The sequence below is a fragment of the Somniosus microcephalus genome, chromosome 12 (assembly GCF_052327205.1).
Source record: "Somniosus microcephalus isolate GS21.2 chromosome 12, FLI_Smic_1.0, whole genome shotgun sequence".
In the NCBI taxonomy this organism is placed as follows: Eukaryota; Metazoa; Chordata; class Chondrichthyes; order Squaliformes; family Somniosidae; genus Somniosus; species Somniosus microcephalus.
Genome location: NC_140998.1, coordinates 1,889,150 through 1,915,043, shown reverse-complemented (window position 1 = coordinate 1,915,043; position 25,894 = coordinate 1,889,150). Strand labels below are relative to the sequence as shown.

The 25,894-nt window shown below is 47.0% G+C and overlaps 1 protein-coding gene across 3 annotated transcripts in view; it reads left to right on the top strand.

Annotated features, from left to right (window-relative positions):
• The window catches only part of flvcr2a (FLVCR choline and putative heme transporter 2a), a 238,658-nt gene extending 212,983 nt beyond the window's left edge, over positions 1-25,675 (top strand). For 2 of the 3 annotated variants that reach the window (XM_086002524.1, XM_086002525.1), the window contains 4 exons: positions 693-804; positions 4,561-4,619; positions 11,380-11,469; positions 23,510-25,675. In XM_086002524.1, the coding sequence (XP_085858650.1) occupies positions 693-804; positions 4,561-4,619; positions 11,380-11,469; positions 23,510-23,575 (327 nt within the window). In that variant the 3' untranslated portion in view covers positions 23,576-25,675. The remainder of the gene's footprint in view (positions 1-692; positions 805-4,560; positions 4,620-11,379; positions 11,470-23,509) is intronic. The other variant, XM_086002523.1, reaches the window with a different exon arrangement.
• The last annotated feature ends 219 nt before the right edge of the window (positions 25,676-25,894 follow it).

Genomic DNA, 25,894 nt, shown 5'->3' with positions numbered 1-25,894 from the left:
TTCTATCTTTCTGTCCGTCTATCTCTCTCTCTCTCTGTCTTTCTCTCTCTCTGTCTTTTCTCTCTCTCTCTCGCTCTGTCTCTGTCTTTCTATCTTTCTGTCTGTCTATCTCTCTCTGTCTTTCTCTCTCTCTGTCTTTTCTCTCTCTCTCTCGCTCTGTCTCTGTTTTTCTATCTCTCGCTCTCTGTCTTTCTCCCTGTCTCTGTCTCTCTCTCCTACTTTGGTCATTCCTTTTCTGAAGTTCCCTCTTGTTCCTCCTAAACTGCAAGTACCTCATCCTACACACTCTTCCTCCTTCCTACATCCTCATTCTGTTTAATTTGGGACCCTTCACGCTAACTGCTACTGCCACTTATTCTTTCGCAGGTCCTCAAACTGTGAAACTCACTCCCTCCCTCCCTCCTAGAATGCTCAAGCTTTTAAACCCGAGCTTAGTGTCTCCATTAACCTCATCTTTTATCACCTCTGGTTTCTTGCACTTTGGCTCGAAGCTAAACTTTCTGAACTTTAAAAAAAATTGATGCTTAGTAAACATCTGGGAGCAAGTTTTTTGCCTTCTTGTCCCTTCCTTTTAAGACTTGATTTCCAAGATGCTACCCCATCTGATCCCAAACATTATTACAAATTTGAAAACATGGTGCTAAAAAAGTGCGGTGATATCCTTAAATTGTGTTCATTGTTTTGTATTTTAGGTTTTTGGAATCATTTTTACCATTTCACAGGGTAAGCTGATTGATCACTTTGGAACTGTGGCAGGAAACATTTTCATCTTTGTATTTCTCTTGGTGGGAACTATTCTAACAGGTAAGAAAGAGCTGGCATTTATATAGAATCATTAGGTTAAATGCATTGCTGGTAATAGGACTGTGGGACAGAAGCTTTAATACTTTAAATATAAATGCACATTGCATTAATTTATCTAATACATTTAAAACCACAACTTTCATTCTACTTTAAGGCAGGAGCAGTGAACTATTGGCCTTTTGTTTGTGTTGGCAATTCAGCCCTTCTGCACTGGATTGAGGCCCCACGACTCCGCATCCTGTCACCACACACCTCTTACTCTTCTCCTGAAAAAGTTTTCACCGAGAATGTTCATGTCTAAACTTAAGCCACTGTCTCTGCTATAGCGACGATATCGTGCCCTTCCATAGTTGTTAATGCTTCTAACTCCAATTTTGCTTTGAATGCTTTGTGCATTCACACAAACTCCACACAATGCTGACTCCAAACTTTTGGAATGTTGACCCATATTTTTTTCCTGGTTTTCTCATTTAATTTGTTGCCGCCCTTTGTCACTTTCGAGCAGTATTTTTATCCCTCACCACATCAGAGTCAGTTCCTTTTCTGTCTTCTAAAGTCAGAATCAGGGGAATGTATAATGGGGAACAAAGAAATGGCAGACCAATTAAATACATATTTTGGTTCTGTCTTCACAAAGGAGGACACAAATAACCTCCCAAAGATGTCGGGGAACATAGGGTCTAATGAGAGGGAGGAACTGAAAGAAATCAGTATTTGTAGGGAAATGGTGTTGGGGAAGTTGACGGGATTGAAGGCCGATAAATCCTAAGGGCCTGATAATCTACATCCTAGGGTACTTAAGGAAGTGGTCCTGGAGATAGTAGATGCATTGCTGGACATCTTCCAGAACTCGATAGTACCCATGGATTGGAGGGTAGCTAATGTTACCCCACTATTCAAAAAGGGTGGTAGAGAAAAAGCGGGGAATTATAGACCGGTAAGCCTGACATCGGTAGTAGGGAAAATGCTGGAGTCCATTATAAAAGATGTAATAGCAGAGCACTTGGAAATCAGTGACAGGATCAGACAAAATCAACATGGATTTACAAAAGGTAAATCGTGCTTGACTAATCTACTGGAATTTTTTGAGGATGTAACTGGTAAAATAGATAAGGGAGAACCAGTGGACGTGGTGTATTTGGACTTTCAGAAGGCTTTCGATAAGGTCCCGCATAAGAGATTAGCGTGCAAAATTAAGGCACATGGGATTGGGGGCAAGGTATTGACTTGGATAGAGAACTGGTTGGCAGATAGAAAGCAAAGAGTTGGAATAAACGGGTCGTTTTCCGAGTGGCAGGCAGTGACTAGTGGGGTACCGCAAGGATCGGTCCTAGGACCCCAACTGTTCACAATATATATTAATGATCTGGACGAGGGAATTGGATGTAATATCTCCAAATTTGTAGACAACACAAAGCTGGGTGGGAGGGTATGCTGTGAGGAGGATGTCGGGAAACACCAGTACGATTTGGACAGGTTGGGTGATTGGGCAGAAACATGGCAAATGCACTATAATGTGGATAAATGCGAGGTTATCCACTTTGGTGGCAAAAACAGGAAGGCAGATTATTATTTGAATGGCAATAGATTGGGAAAAGGGGAAGTGCAACGAGACCTGGGTGTCCTTGTGCACTAGTCGCTGAAGGTAAGCATGCAGGTGCAGCAGGCGGTTAAGAAGGCAAATGGTATGTTGGCCTTCGTAGCGAGAGGGTTTGAGTACAGGAACAAGGATGTCTTGCTGCAGTTGTACAGGGCCTTGGTGAGACCGCACCTTGAGTATTGTGTGCAGTTTTGGTCGCCTTATCTGAGGAAGGATGTTCTTGCCATGGAAGGAGTGCAGCGAAGATTCACCAGGCTGATACCTGGGATGGCAGGAATGACGTATGAGGAGAGATTGTGTCGATTGGGCTTATACTCACTGGAGTTTAGAAGATTGAGAGGGGATCTCATCGAAACCTATAAAATTCTGTCAGGCCTGGACAGGCTTGATGTAGGAAGGATGTTTCTGATGGAGGGGAGTCGAGAACCAGGGGTCACAGTCTAAGGATAAGGGGTGAGCCATTTAGGACTGAGATGAGGAGGAAGTTCTTCACCCAGGGTGTGGTGAACCTGTGGAATTCTCTACCACAGAAGGCAGTTGAGGCCAATTCATTAAATATATTCAAGAAGGAGTTGGATATATTTCTTAAGGCTAAAGGGATCAAGGGATATGGGGAGAAAGCAGGGACAGGGCACTGAATTTGGATGATCAGCCATTAAATTAAATGGTGGAGCAGGCTCGAGGGTCCGAATGGCCGACTCCTGCTCCTATCTTCTATGTTTCTATACATCAAATCTACAGCACAGAAACAAGCTATTCGGCCCAACTGCTCTATGTCGGTGTTTTAACTTTACACTAGCCTTCTCCCACTCGAATTACCGCTTCCCACACAGTCCCCCCCCCACCCCCCGTATCTCTCTATTTCCACCCTGCCCCCGTATCACTCGTTGATTCCGGAGATGAGGGGGTTGATTTATGAGGAAAGGTTGAGTAGGTTGGGCCTCTACTCATTGGAATTCAGAAGAATGAGAGGCGATCTTATCGAAACAGATAAGATTGTGAGGGGGCTTGATCGGGTGGATGCGGGGAGGATGTTTCCACTGATGGGTGAGACTAGAACTAGGGGGCATAATCTTAGAATAAGGGGCTGCCGTTTCAAAACTGAGATGAGGAGAAACTTCTTCACTCAGAGGGTAGTAAATCTATGGAATTTGCTACCCCAGAGAGCTGTGGAAGCTGCGACATTAAATAAATTTAAAACTGAGATAGACAGTTTCCTAGCTGATAAGGGAATTAGGGGTTACAGGGAGAGGGCAGGGAAGTGGACGTGAGCCTAGGTTCGGATCAGCCATGATCCTATTGAATGGCGGAGCAGGCCCGAGGGGCCGTATGGCCTACTCCTGCTCCTACTTTTTATGTTCTTATGTTTTATGTTCTTATCCCTCTATTCCCTTCTCCTTCATGTATGCATCAGGTGTCCCCTTAAATTTGTCAAACGCATCTGCTTCAGCCACCCCATGTGGCAGTAAGTTCCACATTCTTACCACTCTCTGTGTATAGAGATAGTTGATCACTGTGTGTGAAGAAAACCTTCCTGAGATGGGCCCTACATTTGCCTTTCACTAGTTTAAACCTGTTGCCCTCCTAATGCCCCATGTCCTACTCTTGCAAGTTAACTGAAAGTAATTTTTCAGATTTACCTTTTGCATAATGTTTATAATCTTGTGTACCTCTACAGGATTGTCTCTCTGTCACCTCAAGGCTGACGAGCCCTAGATTCTCTGGTCTTTCCCCATATCAGACGTCTAAGACTGGGAATTATTCTTGTGTTCTTACACTGCCTTCAAATCTTTCCCCTGTGTCTTAGTGACCAGTACTGGGCACTCACTCTCGGTGTGGTCTGACCAGAGCACTATACAGCTTGATTAGAACTGCCTCCGGCTTGTATTCTACTGTTTTGGTTACATAGTTCAATGTTCTTTTTGCTTTGAATGTTGCTGTGCATTGATTGGACATTTTGAGCATTGAACCTATGAAGGGTCCCAGGTCTGCTTCAGCACCATTCGTGGAGTATGTGTGTTGCCGATCTTTCCTTTCTATGTGATGTACTTTACATTTGCCTGCATTAATTTTTTGTCCTGCCTGTAAGATGGAAGAACGGGAGCAGAGAAAAGGAATAAAAATGAATTGACAATGTCCCTATTTGTATTTAACAGCTGTAATTAAACCGGACCTCAGGAGACTGAGGGCGAACATGCATGTGCCACAGGACACTGTGAGTAAAGCCCCGCTCCCGCTTCCAGCCTTCATATATATCTGGCATGCTTAGCTTTGCTTGGGAAAAAGCCTTTCTGTGGAATTCTCTGGAGAAGCAGTGGATAGATTTTCCAATTGGTTATGCTCGATTAACAGGCACAAAATAGTTGGCATAAATGTTGCAAAATTGCATGGACGTTTAAATAACATCATTGGGGCTCATTTTAATATAATCAGCTGCAAATTGATCAAATTCAAAGAGAAATGGATCGGGTGCCAGTTTCCTGCTCAGCAAGCACCCGATCCATTTCTCCTTGAATTTGACCAATATGCAACTGATTATATTAAATTGAGCCCCAATTATGTTATTTAAATATCCATGCAATTTTGCAACAATTACGCCAATATCGTGTTCAGTCATCTACCAAATAAAATGGGGTGCTGGGTGTGCTGTTTATTAAAGTGCATTTAAATGCCCCTGGAGTTAGATTTGCAGCAGAATTTTTTAGATTATTCTGAACCTTCCTTTTTTGTTTCTTTCCAGTTTACATTTAGTTGGTCAGGAGGGTTGAGTGTCCAGAACTGCCCCTGAGGTTTTGGGACAGTGGGTTTCCCAGTGGCAATCTCCCTGCACTAGAGATAGACTATGCCCACCTGCCACCCACATTCACTGCCAGAGGCACGTCTACCTGTCAGGACCTCTCTAGAACTGACTGAACGGGCTCCGGGTCGGCAGACAGGTGGTTTCAGAGCTGTGGCACCTGCTGTAAGGACACCCTGCAGCTAACATACATCGTGGAACTGGCAGTACCAGTAGTTGTGGTCAGCTGTGTCCTTGTCCTCTTTCTCCACCTCCTTTCAGGCATGCTTCCTGTGGAGCGGGTGCCCTGCCATGTAAGCAGGGCTATCAACCTCACACCCACCTCATTCTCTGCACCACCTCCAATCGTCAACCCTCAAACAAGTGATTAAAGTGTCGTGCCACTCCACCACTTTGCTACAGATTTCGCTTACTGTCTCCACATATAGTGCGCTAGCCACTGGGCATTTTTGTTATCCAAATGACCTTTGTAAAGGCCAACAAAACTACCTTTGAAATCTCCCATCATCCCTTCTAATCATCCCTTTAAGGACTGCTACCAATCGGAGATTCGATCGGACAATCATGCCCCAATATCTCTTGTCTAGAGAAAACAAAGTGCAGTTATAATGTGAATTGCAGTTATTGTCCATCGTGATAGCACTGGGAGATGTGGAGTCACAAGAACACTTCCTATGGTCATGTTCTGCCATTGTCTGGGGCTTCTCGTGGAGTTTTAACGTGTAAAGGCAGCACACAGTTAGTGGGAATCCAACACACCCTGCTGCCCCAACAAAGGGGACTGACACTGAAATGACCGCTCCGTTCCGAAACCTCTTCCTATCGTTCTCTTTCATTTCATGAAAAGTAGGAATGCTCTTTGTGTAGACTTGTGAGAATCATACTAACTCTTTCAAGGAAGGAGATTTGTTTGAGCCTGTTGGGCATTGTGGACTGTTTTTGTGAAGAGCTTTTAACAGAACTTTAAACGTGTTTAATATCATTTAAATGTTTTTGTTTGTTTCTCCTGGTTCAGCAAACTAGCATCTGTGTCGGGTGATCCGCCCTGGGTGGTGTAGAGTCACGAGAATCTGGCCCTTCCTGTAGTCACAGTCTACCACGTGCACTTGCTGGGCCCTAAGTAACCCTAGTTTCGGTAGTTGACATGAATCACATGGTGATTACAATGGCAATCGGTGATAGAGTCATAGAGTTATACAGCACAGAAAGAGGCCCTTCGGCCCATCGTGTCTGCGCCGACCATCAATCCCTGTCCAGTCTAATCCCATTTTCCAGCATTTGGTCCATAGCCTTGTATGCAATGGCATTTCAAGTGCTCATCCAAATGCTTCTTGAATGTTATGAGGGTTCCTGCCTCTACCACCCTTTCAGGCAGTGAGTTCCAGATTCCAACCACCCTCTGGGTGAAAAAGTTCCTCCTCAAATCCCCTCCAAACCTCCTGCCCCTTACCTTGAATCTATGCCCCCTTGTTATTGACCCCCCTACTAAGGGGAAAAGTTCCTCTTTATTTACCCTATCTATGCCCCTCATCATTTTGTACACCTCAATCAGGTCCCCCCTCAGCCTTCTTTGCTCCAAGGAAAACAACCCCAGCCTGTTTAGTCTTTCTTCATAGCTGAGGCGCTCCATCCCAGGTAACATCCTGGTGAATCTTCTCTGCACCCTCTCCAAAGCAATCACATCCTTCCTATAATGAGGCGACCAGAACTGCACACAGTACTCCAGCTGTGGCCTCACCAGCGTTTTGTACAGCTCCATCATAACCTCCCTGCTCTTATATTTTATGCCTCGGCTAATGAAGGCAAGTATCCCATATGCCTTTTTAACCACCTTATCTACCTATCCTGCTGCCTTCAGGGATCTATGTACATGTACACCAAGGTCCCTCTGACCCTCTGTACTTCCTAGGGTCCTACCACTCATTGTGTATTCCCTTGCCTTATTTGTCCGTCCAAAATGCATCACCTCGCACTTTTCAGGGTTAAATTCCATTTGCCACTTTTCCGCCCATCTGACCAACCCGTTTATATCGTCCTGTAGCCTGAGGCTTTCCTCCTCGCAATTTACCACCCCACCAATTTTCGTGTCATCTGCAAACTTACTGATCATACCTTTTACATTCTCATCCAAATCATTTATGTAGATCACAAACAGCAAGGGTCCCAGCACCGATCCCTGAGGTACCCCACTGGACACAGGCTTCCAGTCACAAAAACAACCTTCGACCATCACCCTCTGCCTCCTGCCACTCAGCCAGTTTAGGATCCAACGCGCCAAGGCACCCTGGATCCCATGGGCTCTTACCTTCTTGACCAGTCTCCTATGCGGGACTTTGTCAAAAGCTTTACTGAAATCCATGTAAACCACATCCACAGCATTTCCCTCATCCACACACCTAGTCACCCCCTCGAAAAATTCAATCAGATTGGTCAGACATGATTTACCCTTGACAAAGCCATGCTGACTATCCCCGATTAATCCTTGCCTCTCCAAGTGGAGACTAATTTTGTCCCTCAGAATTTTTTCCAATAATTTCCCTACCACAGATGTTAGGCTCACTGGCCTGTAATTCCCTGGTTTATCCCTGCTACCCTTCTTGAATAATGGTACTACGTTAGCTGTTCTCCAGTCCTCTGGTACATCCCCTGTGGCCAGAGAGGTTCTGAAAATTTGTGTCAGAGCCCCTGCAATCTCCTCCTTTGCCTCACACAACAGCCTGGGATACATCTCGTCCGGGCCTGGGGATTTATCCACTTTTTGGCCTGCTAAAACCACTAGTACCTCCTCCCTCTCGATGCTAATATGTTCAAGTATGTCACAGTCCCCTTGCCCGATTTCTATGTCTACATCGTCTTTCTCCATAGTGAACACAGATGCAAAAAATTCATTTAAAACCCCGCCTACATCATCTGGCTCTACACACAGATTGCCACTTTGGTCCCTAATGAGCCCTACCCTTTCCCTGGTTATCCTCTTGCCCTTAATATACTTATAAAACATCTTAGGATTTTCCTTTATTTTGCTCGCCAGTGTTATTTCATGGCCCCTCCTCGCCCTCCTAATTTCTTTTTTAAGTATGCCCCTGCACTTTTTATACTCCTCTAGGGCTTCCTCTGTCTTTAGTCTTTTGTAACTGCCAAAAGCCCCCCTTTTTTTCCTAATGCATTTTTGTATATCCCTTGTCATCCAAGGTTCCCTTTGCTTGTTGGTCCCACCCTTGACCTTTACAGGAACATGTTGGCGTTGTACTCTCTCTATTTCCCTTCTGAAAGTCTCCCACTGCTTTGATGTGGATTTTCCTATAAGTAGCTGCTCCCAGTCCACTTTGGCCAGATCCTGCCTTATCATATTAAAATCGGCCTTTCCCCAATTTAGAACCCTTATTTCCGGGCCGTCTTTGTCTTTTTCCATGACCACCTTAAATCTCACCGAATTATGGTCACTGTCGCCAAAATGCTCTCCTACTGACACTTCCACCACTTGCCCGGCTACATTCCCTAGAATTAGGTCCAGTACCGCCCCCTCTCTTGTAGGACTTTCTACATGTTGGCTCAAAAAGCTCTCCTGGATGCACTTTAAGAATTCTGCACCCTCTAAGCCTTTCACACTTTGACTATCCCAATTAATATTGGGGAAGTTGAAATCCCCCACTATTATTACCCTATTATTTTCGCACTTTTCTGAGATTTGCCTACACATCTGTTCCTCTATCTCCCCCTGACTGTTTGGGGGCCTATAGTGCACTCCCAGCAAAGTGCTTGCCCCCTTTTTGTTTTTAAGTTCTACCCATATGGCCTCATTAGAGGAACCCGCTAATATATCATCCCTCCTTACAGCAGTAATTGATTCCTTAATTAATATTGCAACACCCCCTCCTCTTTTACACCCCCCTCTGTCTCGCCTGAAGATTCTATACCCCGGAATATTGAGCTGCCAGTCCTGACCCTCCCTCAACCATGTCTCCGTGAGAGCAACAATATCGTACTCCCATGTGTTCAGCAACAACTTCAGTTCATCCACCTTATTTGCAAGACTCCTTGCATTAAAATAAATGCCTTCCAGCCTTGCCATATTTCCTTTTGCCTTCACATATTTGCTCTGCCTTCCCAGCTGACTTGTTTTTTCCTCCGTATTTGGCTGTAAATCACCCCCTACTATAGTTCCACTCTGTATCCCATCCCCCTGCCAAGTTAGTTTAAACCCCCCCCAGCAGTGCTAGCAAACCTCCCCGCAAGGATATTGGTCCCCCTCTGGTTCAGGTGTAAACCGTCCGACTTGTACAAGTCCCACCTTTCCCAGAAGCAGACCCAGTGATCCAGGAAACTAAAGCCCTCCCTCCTGCACCATCCCTTTAGCCACGCATTCATCTGTTCTATCTTCCTATTCCTATACTCACTAGCACGTGGCACCGGGAGTAATCCAGAGATTACAACCTTTGAGGTCCTGCTCTTTAATCTTCCACCTAGCTCCCTAAATTCTTGCTGCAGGACCTCATCCCTCTTTTTACCTATGTCGTTGGTACCAATGTGGACCACGACCTCTGGCTGTTCACCCTCCCCCTCCAGAATGCCCTGCAGCCGCTCAGTGACATCCTTGACCCTGGCACCAGGGAGGCAACAAACCATCCTGGATTCACGTCTACGGCCACAGAAACGCCTATCTGTTCCCCTTGCTATAGAATCCCCTACCACTATTGCTCTCCCACTCTTTTTCCTCCCTTCCTGGGCAGCAGGAGCACCCCCAGTGCCAGGAAGTTGGCTGCTGCTGCCTTCCCCTGGTGAGTCATCCCCCTCAACAGTATCCAAATCGGTATACCTGTTTGAGAGGGGAATGGTCACAGGGGTCTCCTGCACTACCTGCCTGCTTCTATTGCTCCGCCTGGTGGTCACCCATTTCCTTTCTTCCTGTGCAGCCCTACCCTGCGGTGTGACCAACTCACTAAACGTGTTATCCACGACCCTCTCAGCATCGTGAATGCTCAACAACCCATCCACCCGCAGCTCCAGCGCCTCAATGCGGTCTGCTAGTAGCTGCAGCTGGATGCATTTCCGGCACACGTGGTCATCAGGGGCACCGGCAGTGTCCCTGAATTCCCACATAGAGCAAGAGGAGCATAACATGGGGCTGGGCTCTCCTGGCATGACTTACCCTTTTTTAAATTAAATCACTATCACCAATTAAAGATCTCTCTAAGGCGCTTGTATGGTCTACCAACAGTCCCTGCTACACCAGAAAAGACCCTAGTAACTATAAACTACAGAGTTAAAGTTTAAAAAAGAGAAATACTCACCAACCAATCACTTACCTGCTCCCTGGTGACGTCACACTCTGATTACTTTTTACACCTCTCCCCGCTGCTGAGTTGGTTCGCCTCGCTGCTCCCTGCTCCAAACTGGTCGGGCCTCGGTGCTCTCTCCGGTTTTTATACCGGGCTCCTCCTCGCCTCACTGCTCCCTGGAACTGGTCGGGCCTCGGTGCTCTCTCCGGTTTTTATACCAGGCTCCTCCTCGCCTCGCTGCTCCCTGCTCTGAACTGGTCGGGCCTCGGTGCTCTCTCCGGTTTTTATACCGGGCTCCTCCTCGCCTCGCTGCTCCCTGCTCCGAACTGGTCGGGCCTCGGTGCTCTCTCCGGTTTTTATACCGGGCTCCTCCTCGCCTCGCTGCTCCCTGCTCCGAACTGGTCGGGCCTCGGTGCTCTCTCCGGTTTTTATACCGGGCTCCTCCTCGCCTCGCTGCTCCCTGCTCCGAACTGGTCAGGCCTCGGTACTCGCGCCGGTTTTTATACCGGGCTCCTCCTCGCCTCGCTGCTCCCTGGAACTGGTCGGGCCTCGGTGCTCTCTCCGGTTTTTATACCGGGCTCCTCCTCGCCTCGCTGCTCTCTCCGGTTTTTATACCGGGCTCCTCCTCGCCTCGCTGCTCCCTGGAACTGGTCGGGCCTCGGTGCTCTCTCCGGTTTTTATACCGGGCTCCTCCTCGCCTCGCTGCTCCCTGGAACTGTGAAAGGTTGCTTGGTGGTGGTTGCTTCTGTAGGTAGTCTCGGATTGGATGTTGGTCTTGGGCGATATGGCCGAGTGCATGGCTTGTGTCGACCTGTAGCTCCTCACGCACAGTAGCAGCAGTAACTGTCAATTGATGTTTGATCATTAATGTCTAATGACATGTAGCGTGTGTATTACAGAGCATAGGAGCAAATCACCACCTCGATTACGGTTCTACAGCTGCCACGATTTCCTCATACATCTTCCCTCTTCGCTTGTTGTCATCGGAGGTAGGAATTAGAATCACCTTTTGCTTAATGGTTGACTTTAGGTTTGAGTCACCTGCTCTAACTGCCCACAGTAACCAACACTGAAGCAATACTGAGGAAGTGTCAGGAACTCCCATTTTCTAGTCATACATTGTTGGTGTAGCTCTCAGTCCCTTCTGAAGAATGAATGATGCACTATGTAGTGGAATGTCCCTTATCTGTGTGCTGCAAGTATCTGCCTTAGGCCTTGTGTCACAATTCACGCATAATACATCCTTGAATCAGCGGGCATTTAGTGCGATGTGAATCGAAGTTTAGTAATGGGAAATGTGTTTGCTCACTTAATCCACCCTGCCTCCGAGACATGGCCTCTTGTAAATCGATAGAGTACTTATCTTCTATATGCCTGTATGTTCCTACGTTAATGTACTGCCGTAATCCCCGCCATTGAGCATTACAACAGTGAAAGGAACACAGTTGCCCATCATTTTACACATACCGTGCACGGTTTTACATTAAAAATGAACCTAAAGTCCAGGTACACATAATATGCAAGTACACTTAATGTGCTAGTTTTTACATTGATTTTTACATAAAACGTTCTTTTTCCATTATTCTTAAAAGCAGATTAGTGTCATTATAGAGGCGGTGCTCGTCTGTGCACACTCCTTTCACTTGAAAACCTAGCAGACAGCGCCCTTCGCACCTCGGCACAATAGTGTACACCTAATCGAGAATCACACCGCGTTGTACTCTAGGATTTGTTTGCAAAGCCCCCAGCCTTTGTGCCCAGGCATCTTGTGTCTCATTCTTGCAATCGTGGACTGTGTTGTTGTCCTAATGTATGTGAAGGATAAACTAATGAAGAAATGACCTTTCCTCAGTACACTCTTCCTCATTCTCTGATTGAAGCTTATTGTCCTTTGATATCATGCTGCTGTCTTGTTTCTCTCTCTCTCTCTCTTGACATTTGCCATCTCCCTCTCCTCTAAGACTCTCCTTAAAGCCCACCTCTTTGACCAAGTTTTTAGTCACCCCTCCTAATATCCCCTTCTTTGGCTCAGTGTCAATTTTTATCTGATTACACTCCTGTGAAGTGCCTTGGGGCGGTTTTCTACATTAAAGCCACGATATCTTGATAATCCTGAAGGCTGTCTCTGTCGCGAGTAACTACTGGTGGCTGCAGTGTAGGAATGTTACAGGAAGGATTAGATTGTTCCCGTTAGTGCAGCTTTGCAAAACACATTAGTGTATTATTGTATATGTCATTTTGACGGGAGGGGGAAGGAGTGAAATGGCCTGCCTGTCTGGAAAGATAGCTAAAATAGCCTGTTCCTGAGGTAAGGGAGTAGAACGGTCATCCATCAGAATAATGCTTGTGTTTCTAACTCGTCATACCTCGCGAGCCTCTTCATCCATTTTGGACATGGCAAACGTCTAGACCAATTATTTGAGTGCCCCTGGCCTGTACTCATCATTGGCCGGTTCAGAGCATAAGAAGGCAAACTTGATAGAGGCACAGAGTGGGTGGAGCAACAAAAACCTATAGACGGTCAAAATGCGGGAGATACGGCCTCCGAGTTGTGAGGGGTTGCATACAGGAGGATATGATGTACCTCAACTTCTAGATCACCTTTAATAAAGTTCCACTTGAAAGGCTGCTACACAATGTGAAGGCAGAGGGTATTCTCAGTAAAAGTGGAGGCAGATACGAATTGGCTAAAAACAGGAAGCAACAGGTACGACTCAGACCAGTGAGGTAAGGCTGGAGAGATGTACTGAGGGGAGTGTCCCAGGGATCGGTGCTGGGAGATGTACTGAGTGGGGCGTTCCAGGGATCGGTGCTGGGAGATGTACTGAGTGGGGTGTCCCAGGGATCGGCGCGGGGAGATGTACTGAGTGGGGCATTCCAGGGATCGGTGCTGGGAGATGTACTGAGTGGGGTGTCCCAGGGATCGGTGCTGGGTGATGTACTGAGTGGAGTGTCCCAGGGATCGATGCTGGGAGATGGACTGAGTGGAGTGTCCCAGGGATCGGTGCTGGGAGATGTACTGAGTGGAGTGTCCCAGTGATCGGTGCTGGGAGATGTACTGAGTGAAGTGTCCCAGGGATCGGTGCTGGGTGATGTACTGAGTGGAGTGTCCCAGGGATCGGTGTTGGGAGATGTACTGAGTGGAGTGTCCCAGGGATCGGTGCTGGGTGATGTACTGAGTGGAGTGTCCCAGGGATCGGTGCTGGGAGATGTACTGAGTGAAGTGTCCCAGGGATCGGGGCTGGGTGATGTATTGAGTGGAGTGTCCCAGGGATCGGTGCTGGGAGATTTACTGAGTGGAGTGTCCCAGGGATCGGTGCTGGGTGATGTACTGAGTGAAGTGTCCCAGGGATCGGTGCTGGGTGATGTATTGAGTGGAGTGTCCCAGGGATCGGTGCTGGGAGATTTACTGAGTGGAGTGTCCCAGGGATCGGTGCTGGGTGATGTACTGAGTGGAGTGTCCCAGGGATCGGTGCTGGGAGATTTACTGAGTGGAGTGTCCCAGGGATCGGTGCTGGGTGATGTACTGAGTGGAGTGTCTCAGGGATCGGTGCTGGGTGATGTACTGAGTGGAGTGTCCCAGGGATCGGTGCTGCGTGATGTACTGAGTGGAGTGTCTCAGGGATCGGTGCTATTGTGATGTACTGAGTGGGGTGTCCCGGGGATCGGTGCTGGGACATGTACTGAGTGGGGTGTCATAGAAACATAGAAGATAGGACCAGGAGTAGGCCATTCGGCCCCTCGAGCCTGCTCCGCCATTCAATGAGATCATGGCTGATCATCCAAATTCACTACCCTGTCCCTGCTTTCTCCCCATATCCCTTGAGCCCCTTAGCCTTAAGAAATATATCTAACTCCTTCGTGAATATATTTAATGAATTGGCCTCAACTGTCTTCTGTGGTAGAGAATTCCACAGGTTTACCACTCTCTGGGTGAAGAAATTCCTCCTCATCTCAGTCCTAAATGGCCTACCCCTTATCTTTAGACTGTGACACCTGGTTCCTGATTCCCCCGCCATCGGGAACAGCCTTCCTGCATCTTGTCTGTCTAGTCCTGTTAGAATTTTATAAGTTTCAATGAGATCCCCTCTCATTCTTCTAAACTCTAGCGAATATAAGCTTAATCGACCCAATCTATCTTCATACGTCATTCCTGCCATCCCAGGTATCAGCCTGGTGAATCTTCGCTGCACTCCCTTCCAAGAACATCCTTCCTCAGATAAGGCGACCAAAACTGCACACAATGCTCAAGGTGTGGTCTCACCAAGGCCCTGTACAACTGCAGCAAGACATCCTTGCTCCTGTACTCGAATCCTCTCGCTATGAAGCCCAACATACCATTTGCCTTCTTAACCGCCTGCTGCACCTGCATGCTTACCTTCAGCGACTGGTGCACAAGGACACCCAGGTCTCATTGCACTTCCCCTTTTCCCAATCTATTGCCATTCAGATAATCTGCCTTCCTGTTTTTGCCACCAAAGTGGATAACCTCACATTTATCCACATTATACTGCATCTGCCCAATCGCCCAACCTGTCCAAATCGTACTGGAGTTTCTCTGCATCCTCCTCACAGCACACACACCCACCCAGCTTTGTGTTGTCTGCAAACTTGGAGATATTACATCTAGTTCCCTCATCTAGATCATTAATATGTATTGTGAATAACTGGGGTCCTAGCACCGATCCCTGCGGTACCCCACTAGTCACTGCCTTCCACTCGGAAAATGACCCGTTTATTCCAACTCTTTGCTTTCTGTCTGCCAACCAGTTCTCTATCCAAGTCAATACCTTGCCCCCGATCCCATGTGCCTTAATTTTACACGCTAATCTCTTATGCGGGACCTTATTGAAAGCCTTTTGAAAATCCAAATACACCACATCCACTGGTTCTCCCTCATCTATTTTACCAGTTACATCCTCAAACATTTCCAGTAGATTAGTCAAGCACGATTTACCTTTTGTAAATCCATGTTGACTTTGTCCGATCAGGTCACTTTTTTCCAAGTGCTCTGCTATTACATCCTTTATAATGGACTCTAGCATTTTCCCCACTACCGATGTCAGGCTTACCGGTCTGTAATTCCCCGTTTTCTGTCTACCACCCTTTTTGAACAGTGGGGTAACATTAGCTACCCGCCAATCCATGGGGGAATTAAAAACCAGAGCATGTCAGGAAGGGACAGAATGTATACTGATAAAGGTAAAGTAGTAAAAAGGGTAAAAGCAGGAATAAATGATCAGAAAACATATTTGAAAGTTCTTTATCTGAATGCACACAGCATTCGTAACAAATTTGACAAGTTGACGGTGCAAATAACTACACATGGGTATGATCTGGTGGCCATTACGGAAACATGGCTGCAAGATAATCATGACTGGGAACTAAACATGCAAGGGTATTTGACAATTAGGAAGGACAGACAGGAAGGAAAGGGAGGTGGGGTTGCTATGTTAATCAAGGATGGAATCACTGCAATAGTCAGAAATGATATTGGGTCAAAGGATCAGGATAGTGAAACAGTTTGGGTGGAGATAAGGAATAATAAGGGGAAAAAGTCACTAGTGGGCGTAGTTTATAGGCCTCCTAACAGTTGCAACTCTGTTGGTCGGAGTATAAATCATGAAATAGTTGGGGCTTGTAATAAGGGAACAGCTATAATCATGGGGGATTTTAACTTTCATACTGAGTGGACTAATCAAATTGGGCATGGCAGCATTGAGGAAGAGTTCATAGAGTGTATTAGGGACGGGTTCCTTGAGCAGTATGTAACTGAACCAACCAGGGGACAGGCAATCTTAGATCTGGTCCTGTGTAATGAGACAGGATTAATAAAAAATGTCCTAGTAAAGGATCCCCTTGGAATGAGTAACCATAATATGGTTGAATTCCAAATTCAGTTTAAGGGTGAGAGAGTTGGATCACAAACCAGCGTACTAAGCTTAAATAAAGGAGACTATGAAGGTATGAGAGTAGAATTGACTAAAGTGGACTGGGAAAACAGATTCAAGTGTAAGACGGTACAAGAGCAGTGGTCTACATTCAAGGAGATATTTCACATCTTTCAAGATAAATATATTCCGCTGAGGAAAAAAGGGAGTAAAAGAAAAGACAGCCATCCGTGGCTTAGTAAAGTAATAAAAGATAGTATTCGACTGAAAACAAGGGCATATAAATTAGCCAAATCTCGTGGGAGGATAGAAGATTGGGAAGCATTTAAAAGCCAGCAAACAATAACTAAAAGATTAATTAAGAAAGGGAAGATAGATTATGAAAGTAAACTAGCAAAAAATATAAAAACAGATAGCAAGAGTTTCTACAGCTATATAAAAAGAAAAAGGGTGGCTAAAGTGAACGTTGGTCCCTTAGAGGACGGGACCGGGAAACTAGTGGTGGGGAACATGGAGATGGCAAAGATGCTGAACAAATATTTTGTATCAGTCTTTACAGTAGAGGACACTAAAAATATCCCAACACTGGACAAACAGGGGGCAATGGGGGGGAGGAGCTAAACACGATTAAAATCACTAAGGAGATGGTACTCAGTAAAATAATGGGACTTAAGGCAGATAAATCCCCCGGACCTGATGGCCTACATCCTAGGGTCTTGAGAGAAGTGGCGGTAGGGGTTGTGGATGCATTGGTGATCATTTTCCAGAACTCCCTGGACTCAGGAAAGGTCCCAGCAGATTGGAAAACTGCTAATGTAACACCCTTATTTAAGAAGGGAAGTAGACAAAAAGCTGGAAACTATAGACCAGTTAGCCTAACATCTGTGGTTGGCAAAATGTTGGAGTCCATTATTAAGGAAACAGTAACAGAGCATTTGGATAAACATAATTTAATAGGACAGAGTCCGCATGGTTTTACGAAGGGGAAGTCATGTTTGACAAATTTGCTCAAATTCTTTGAGGATGTAGCATACAGGGTGGATAAAGGGGAACCAGTGGACGTAGTGTATTTGGACTTCCAAAAAGCATTTGACAAGGTTCCACACAAAAGATTACTGATCAAGATAAAAAATCACGGGATTGGGGGTAATATACTGGCATGGGTGGAAGATTGGCTATCTAACAGAAAACAAAGAGTTGGGATAAATGGTTCGTTCTCGGGCTGGCAATCAGTAACTAGTGGTGTTCCGCAGGGGTCAGTGCTGGGACCCCAACTCTTTACAATCTATATTAACGATTTGGAGGAAGGGACCGAGTGCAACATATCCAAGTTTGCAGATGATACTAAGATGAGAGGGAAAGTAGTGAGTGAGGAGGACATAAAAAAAACCTGCAAGGGGACATAGACAGGCTAAGTGGGCAGAGATTTGGCAGATGGAATACAATACTGGAAAGTGTGAGGTTATGCACTTTGGCAGGAAAAATCATAGAGCAAGTTATTATCTTAATGGCAAGAAACTGGAAAGTACTGAAGTACAAAGGGATCTGGGGTCCTGGTGCACGAAACTCAAAAGGTTAGTATGCAGGTGCAGCAAGTGATTAAGAAGGCCAATGGAATGTTGGCTTTCATTGCTAGGGGGATAGAATATAAAAATAGGGAGGTATTGCTTCAGTTGTACAAGGTATTGGTGAGACCGCACCTGGAATACTGCGTACAGTTTTGGTGTTCGTACTTAAGAAATGACATACTTGCTCTCGAGTCAGTACAAAGAAGGTTCACTCGGTTAATCCCGGGGATGAGGGGATGGACATATGAGGAGAGGTTGAGTAGATTGGGACTCTACTCATTGGAGTTCAGAAGAATGAGAGGCGATCTTATTGAAACATATAAGATTGTGAAGGGGTTGGATCGGGTGGATGCGGGGAGGATGTTCCCGATGATGGGTGAAACTAGAACTAGGGGCCATCGTCTTAGAATAAGGGGCTACTCTTTCAAAACTGGGATGAGGAGGAACTACTTCACTCAGAGGGTGGTAGGTCCATGGAATATGCTGCCCCAAAAAGCTGTAGAAGCTACATCATTACAAAAATTTAAAACAGAAATAGACAGTTTCCTAGAAGTAAAGGGAATTAAGGGTTACGGGGAGCGGGCAGGAATTTGGACATGAGTCTAGGTTCGGATCGGACATGGCCCTGTGGGTAGCGGAGCGGGCCCAGGGGCCGTGTAGCCTGATCCTGCTCCTATTTCGTGTGTCTAATTCTGTTAGATTCAGGAGATGGTTCTGTGATAGTAGATTGGCGGTTAGGATCAGATCAGCCATGATCTTATTGAATGGCGGAGCAGGCTCGAGGGGCCGATTGGCCTACTCCTGCTCCTATTTCTTATGTTCTTATGCGGTGAGGATGTTTCCACTGATGGGTGAGACTAGAACTAGGGGGCATAATCTTAGAATAAGGGGCTGCCCTTTCAAAACTGAGATGAGGAGAAACTTCTTCACTCAGAGGGTAGTAAATCTATAGAATTTGCTACCCCAGAGAGTTGTGGAAGCTGCAACATTAAATAAATTTAAAATGGAGATAGACATTTTCCTAGCAGATAAGGGAATTAGGGGTTACGGGGAGAGGGCGGGGAAGTGGACCTGAGTCTAGATTCAGATCAGCCATGATCCTATTGAATGGCGGAGCAGGCCCGAGGGACCGTACGGCCTACTCCTGCTCCTATTTCTTATGTTCTTATGTACTGTTCCAGAGTCTATCGAATTTTGGAAGATGACCAGCAATGCATCTACTATTTCTAGGGCCACTTCCTTAAATACCCTAGAATGTAGATTATCAGGCCCTGGGGATTTATGGGCCCTCAATCCCATCAATTTCCCTAACACCATTTCCCTACAAATACTGATTTCTACCAGTTCCTCCCTGTCATTAGACCCTATGTTCCCCCACATCTCTGGGAGGTTATTTGTGTCCTCCTTTGTGAAGACAGAACCAAAATATGTATTTAATTGGTCTGCCATTTCTTTGTTCCCCATTATAAATTCCCCTGATTCTGACTGCAAGGGACCTACGCTTGACTTCACCAATCTTTTTCTCTTCACATATCTATAAAAGCTTTTACAGTCAGTTTTTATGTTCCCAGCAAGCTTACACTCATTCTATTTTCCCTTTCTTAATTAATCCCTTTGTCCTCCTTTGTTGAATCCTAAACTGCTCCCAATCCTCAGGTTTACTGCTTTTTCTGACCAATTTATATGTCCTCTCCTTGGACCTTATGCTATCCCTAATTTCCCTTGTTAGCCAATGTTGACTCACCTTTTTGTTTTATTTTTATGCCAAACAGGGATGAACAAATTCTGTAGTTTATCCATGCGATCTTTAAATGTTTGCCGTTGCCTATGCACCGTCAACCCTTTAAGTAACATTCCCCAATCCATCCTTGCCAACTCGCGCCTCATACCATCGTAGTTTCCTTTATTTAAATTCAGTACCCAAGTCTCTGAATTAGCTACTTCACTCTCCATCTTAATGAAGAATTCTATCATATTATGATCGCTCCTCCCCAAGGGGCCTCGCACAACAAGATTGCTAATTAATCCTTTCTCATTACATAATACCTAGTCTAAGATGGCCTGATGTCTAGTTGTTTCCTCGACATATTGGTCCAGGAAACCATCCCGTATACACTCTAGGAATTCTTCTTCCACAGTATTGTTACTAATTTGGTTTGCTACCAATCTATATGTAGATTAATGTCACCCATGATAACTGCTGTGTCCTTATTGTACGCATCTCTAATTTCCCGTTTAATGCCATCCCCAACCTCAGCATTACTGTTTGGGGGGTCTGTATACAACTCCTATGAACGTTTTCTGCCCCATGATATTTCTCAGCTCTACCCATACAGATTCCACATCATCAGAGCTAATATCCTTCCTTATTATTGTGTTAATCTCCTCTTTAACCAGCAATGCTACCCCACCGCCTTTTCCTTTTTGCCTGTCCTTCCTGGATATTGAATACCCCTGGATGTTGAATTCCCAGCCTTGGTCACCCTGGAGCCATGTTTCCGTAATCCCAATCATATCATATCCGTTTACATCTATTTGCGCAGCTCATTCATCCACCTTATTACGAATGCTCCTTGCATTAAGACACAAAGCCTTCAGGCTTGTTTTTTTAACACTCTTAGACCTTTTAGAATTATTGTTTACTGTGGCCCTGTTTGATTTACACCCTTGATTTCTCTGACTTCCACTTTTGCTTTTCTCCTTCTTGTCTTTTGCTTCTATCCTTGCTTCCCTTTCCTCTGTCTCCCTGCACAGGTTCCTAACCCATTGCCATTTTAGTTTAAACCCTCCCCCAGAGCACTAGCAAACACTCCCCCTAGGACATCGGTCCCGGTCCTGCCCAGGTGCAAACCGTCCAGTTTGTACTGGTCCCACCTCCCCCAGAACCGGTTCCAATGTCCCAAGAATTTGAATCCCTCCCCCTTGCACCATTCTTCTAGCCACGTAGTCATCTGAAATATCCTTCTATTTCTACTCTTGAGTAGCACGTGGCACTGGTAGCAATCCTGAGATTACTACCTTTGAGGTCCTGTTTTTTAATTTACCTCCTAACTCCCTATATTTAGCTTTTAGGACCTCATCCCGTTTTTTACCTATATTGTTGGTACCTTTATGCACCACGACAGCTGGCTGTTCACCCTCCCCCTCCAGAATGCTTTGCAGCCGCTCTGAGACATCCTTGACCCTTGCACCAGGGAGGCAACATACCATCCTGGAGTCTCGTTTGCAGCCGCAGAAACGCCTATCTATTCCCCTTACAATAGAATCCCCTATCACTATAGCTCTCCCGCTCTTTTTCCTCCCGTCCCGTGCAGCAGAACGACCCATGGTGCCAGGAAGTTGGCTGCTGCTGCCTTCCCCCGATAAGCCATTCTCCCCAACAATATCCAAAGTGGTATATCTGTTTGAGAGGGGGATGGCCACAGGGGACTCCTGCACTACCTGCCTGCGCCTACTACTTTGCCTGGCGGTCACCCATTCTCTTCCTGCCTGTGCAGCCTTTACCTGCGCTGTGACCAACTGATTAAACGTGATATCCACGACGTCCTCAGCCTCGCGAATGCTCCAGTATGTATCCATTCGCAGCTCCAGCGCCGCAATGCCGTCTGTCAGTAGCTGCAGCTGGATACACTTCCCGCACACATGGTCATCAGGGACACAGGAAGTGTCCCTGATTTCCTACATGGTGCAGGAGGAGCATGCCACGGGGCCGAGCTGTCCCAGGGATCGGTGCTGGGACATGTACTGAGTGGGGTGTCCCGTGGATCGGTGCTGGGAGATGAACTGAGTGGGGTGTCCCGTGGATCGGTGCTGGGTGATGTACTGAGTGGGGTGTCCCGGGGATCAGTCCTGGCGATGTGCTGAGTGGGGTGTCCCGGGGATCGGTGCTGGCGATGTGCTCTACCTCCTAATCTGTCTCCTTATTGTGAATATTAATCGGCAATGTGAAACCTTGAAGATCCAAGTACATAATATCAACGGTGGTTCCCTGCCCTCTCCAAGGCCTTGACATCCTTCCTAAAGTGCGGAGCCCAGAATTGGACACAATACTCCAACTGGGGCCTAACCAGTGATTTATAAAGGTTCAGCATAACTTCCTTGCTTTTGTAACTCTATGGGGGGAATTTGAACTTTTGGATCTGCCGGGAGCGGAGGGGCCAGATAGCGCGCCGGAAATCCGGCTCTCCCTGCACGCTGTGGAGTTAAAACCTCACATCACTGACAGGCTTGGCTTCCAGTTGGGTGAGAAATGCTGGAGAAGAGGCTGCACCCTAGGTAGGTCCGATCCCCGACCAGGTGGGTGGAGGGGGCTTCAATTCTGGGGGAGTCCAATCCCCGATCCCGGGGTGGTCTGATCCCTGGCCCCGGCGGGGGGGGGGGGGGGGGGCTGATGATGGGGAATCTTGGGGGGCTTGGACAAAGCGCTCTTGCTCCTTCTGGCCCACAAGATTGCTCCCCGAGGGGGTACTTGCCTCGCTGCATCTGCCGGGTTTCCTGAGGCCCGGGAACCCTGGCCAGACACAGTTAAACCTGCAAAGCAGGTTAAATCAGAGGCCTCCAGCCTTATTATCATATTTAAAGTGCCAACCCACCTCCTGGGAGCTTATGGGATGTGGGCATCGCTGGCAAGGCCAGCATTTATTGCCCATCCCTAATTGCCCTTGAGAAGGTGGTGGTGAGCCGCCGCCTTGAACCACTGCAGTCCGTGCGGTGATGGTGCTCCCGCAGTGCTGTTAGGGAGGGAGTTCCAGGATTTTGACATTGAAGGAACCGTGGTATATTTCCAAGTTATGGTGGTGTGTGGAATTTGGAGGTGGTGGTGTTCCCATACACCTGCTGCCCTTATCCTTCTAGGTGGAAGAGGTCGCAGGTTTGGGAGGTGCTGCCGAAGAAGCCTTGGCGAGTTGCTGCAGTGCATCTTGTAGATGGTACACACTGCAGCCACGGTGCGCCGGTGATGGAGGGAGTGAATGTTTATGGTGGTGGATGGGGTGCCAATCAAGCGGGCTGCTTTGTCCTGGATGGTGTCGAGCTTCTTGAGTGTTGGAGCTGCACTCATCCAGGCAAGTGGAGAGTATTCCATCACACTCCTTACTTGTGCCTTGTAGATGGTGGAAAGGCTTTGGGGAGTCAGGAGGTGAGACACTCGCCGCAGAATACCCAGCTTCTGACCTGCTCTTGTTCCCACAGTATTTATGTTCCTATGTAACAGGCACGAGGGGTGAATGAGCTCTTCCTGTTCCTTTTCCTATTCACTCTAACTGTTCACATTATCCTGACAAAACTCTAACTGTGAGCTTTTACTTTTTCCTTCAGTTGTGTGCACGCATTTAAAAGTCTTGCATCATTTGTTGTTTGATCTCTGGCTGTGGAGAAGTGTGGCCAGCAAATTGAGTGACAGGCGCCTCTGGACTTGGGCCTGTGCCCCTCCAGTTGGACGTGCAGACTGGCTTCTAAATCATGTGGTGATGGTTTGGACTCCAGCTGGCCTATAAACAGAGACTGCTGCAGCTGCTGGTTTCGGTCAGTCAGTCCTTAATGCATGCTTTGTTTTTTTTCACATCTCACAGCGGTTAGCCAGCAAGGCAGAGGAGGGAATCTGCAGTTCCATAATCTTAAACGAAGCAGCACTGTGAAGAGAAGTCCAGCTAACCAGCCAAGTCCGCGGATAGAGCCATGGTCGCTCAGCCAGCACCGACAGCCTCGCCTGCAAGGGTGGCAGGGACTGCTTTATATCTGCAGATTCTCTTTGGAACTGATTTGCCAAAGTCTAATGTTTTGAATATGTATCGTGATCACTTCTCTTGCAGCAAATGTTGATGCGTTTTCTAACTGTTGCTTCTCCTCAAAATCACTCCATCTGCACTCCCAGAAACTCGTCCCCCTCTGGGAAAACACTCCCAGAAACTCGTCCCCCTCTGGGAAAACACTCCCAGAAACCCGTCCCCCTCTGGGAAATCGCTCCCAGAAACCCATCCACTCTGGGGAAAACACTCCCAGAAACTCGTCCCCCTCTGGGAAAACACTCCCAGAAACCCGTCCCCCTCTGGGAAATCGCTCCCAGAAACTCGTCCCCCTCTGGGAAATCGCTCCCAGAAACCCATCCACTCTGGGAAATCACTCCCAGAAACTCGTCCCCCTCTGGGAAATCGCTCCCAGAAACTCGTCCCCCTCTGGGGAAATCGCTCCCAGAAACTCGTCCCCCTCTGGGAAATCGCTCCCAGAAACTCGTCCCCCTCTGGGAAATCGCTCCCAGAAACCCATCCACTCTGGGAAATCGCTCCCAGAAACTCGTCCCCCTCTGGGAAATCGCTCCCAGAAACCCGTCCACTCCGGGAAATCGCTCCCAGAAACTCGTCCCCCTCTGGGAAATCGCTCCCAGAAACTCGTCCCCCTCTGGGGAAATCGCTCCCAGAAACTCGTCCCCCTCTGGGAAATCGCTCCCAGAAACTCGTCCCCCTCTGGGAAATCGCTCCCAGAAACCCATCCACTCTGGGAAATCGCTCCCAGAAACTCGTCCCCCTCTGGGAAATCGCTCCCAGAAACCCGTCCACTCCGGGAAATCGCTCCCAGAAACCCGTCCCCCTCTGGGAAATCGCTCCCAGAAACCCGTCCACTCCGGGAAATCGCTCCCAGAAACTCGTCCCCCTCCGGGAAAACACTCCCGGAAACTCGACCCCTCCGGGAAAACACTCCCAGAAACTCGTCCCCCTCTGGGAAATCACCCCCAGAAACCCGTCCCCCTCTGGGAAATCGCTCCCAGAAACCCGTCCCCTCCGGGAAATCACTCCCATAATCTGACTCATTGTGCTGCTTTTTTCCTATTTCTTGAGCATCAATAAAATCTCTTGTCTTCTGAGGGACATGTGCTGGCACAGAGCGGGGTTGCTGTACATATACCGTGGGTGCCGGGGCCTCAGTCAGATGTTTTTGGAATGCTCCCTTTGCAGGTGTAACTACACAGCACAACACTGAAGGATTTACAGTGACCTTGTTTTGCGGCACAAACCACACCTGCACACACCTGGAAAGAATCCAAAATTCTGCTTAACATTTTGTCAGGATTCTGAACGCCATAGAAATAATAAACTGGTACCTGCTGCAACTTGTAGCCCGAGTCTGGACGTACAGCAGTGAGGAGCGAGTCTGTAAGCTGCTTGTGCTGTTGCGGTGGGGGACAAACCCAGTGATTCAGTGTAGACTCATCATTGTACTTTTAAATATAAAGCCTACTAGGTTAGGCCTCAGTGCAAATGTTTTACATGAGGACAAGGAAGGGCCGATTGGCCTGCAGTGCTGCATCATCCTATCATTCTATGAAGTAAGGACAGTAAGGGCACTTCATGATTTCATCTCTTGACCCACAAGTCTTGCTGCTCCCAACTCTTCACTCTTTCGGAAGGCTGCGTCTGTTCTAGCCAATGAAAGAGCGATATTTGTCAGCTGTGGCTCCAAGGCTGAGGCGTGATCCCCTGTCAATTATGATTACTGTTTGATTACAGGCCTGTATGTATAGATCATGTGCCCCTTCGGAGGGTTCTGGACATCTCTTGCAGGTTCTGCGCTAGTCAGGCCCACCTGTATTCGAATTCCCAGTAAGACCAATAGTGAGATTTTATTCATCTACATTTGGAAAATAGCAGTACAAATCGCAGGATCTGTTGTTGGTATTTCAAATTGAAAGAATGGTGTAGGGTTCAGAATTATAAATAAAATCTCAGCAATGACTGTAAAAATGTGATTGATTCAGTCTTTCGTTACCTTGAAATGAGCACCAGCTCCAGCAGCATGTGAATGAGCTGTAAAGCCTGTAGACAGGTTACCACCACCTTTGGTACAATGTGCTCTTTACACAATCTGTATCTCTAACCTAACTACACAACCATAGAAGTTTACCAGACAGGAGGAAGCCATTCAGCCCACCATGTCTGTGCCAGTCTTACAGCGACTTAATC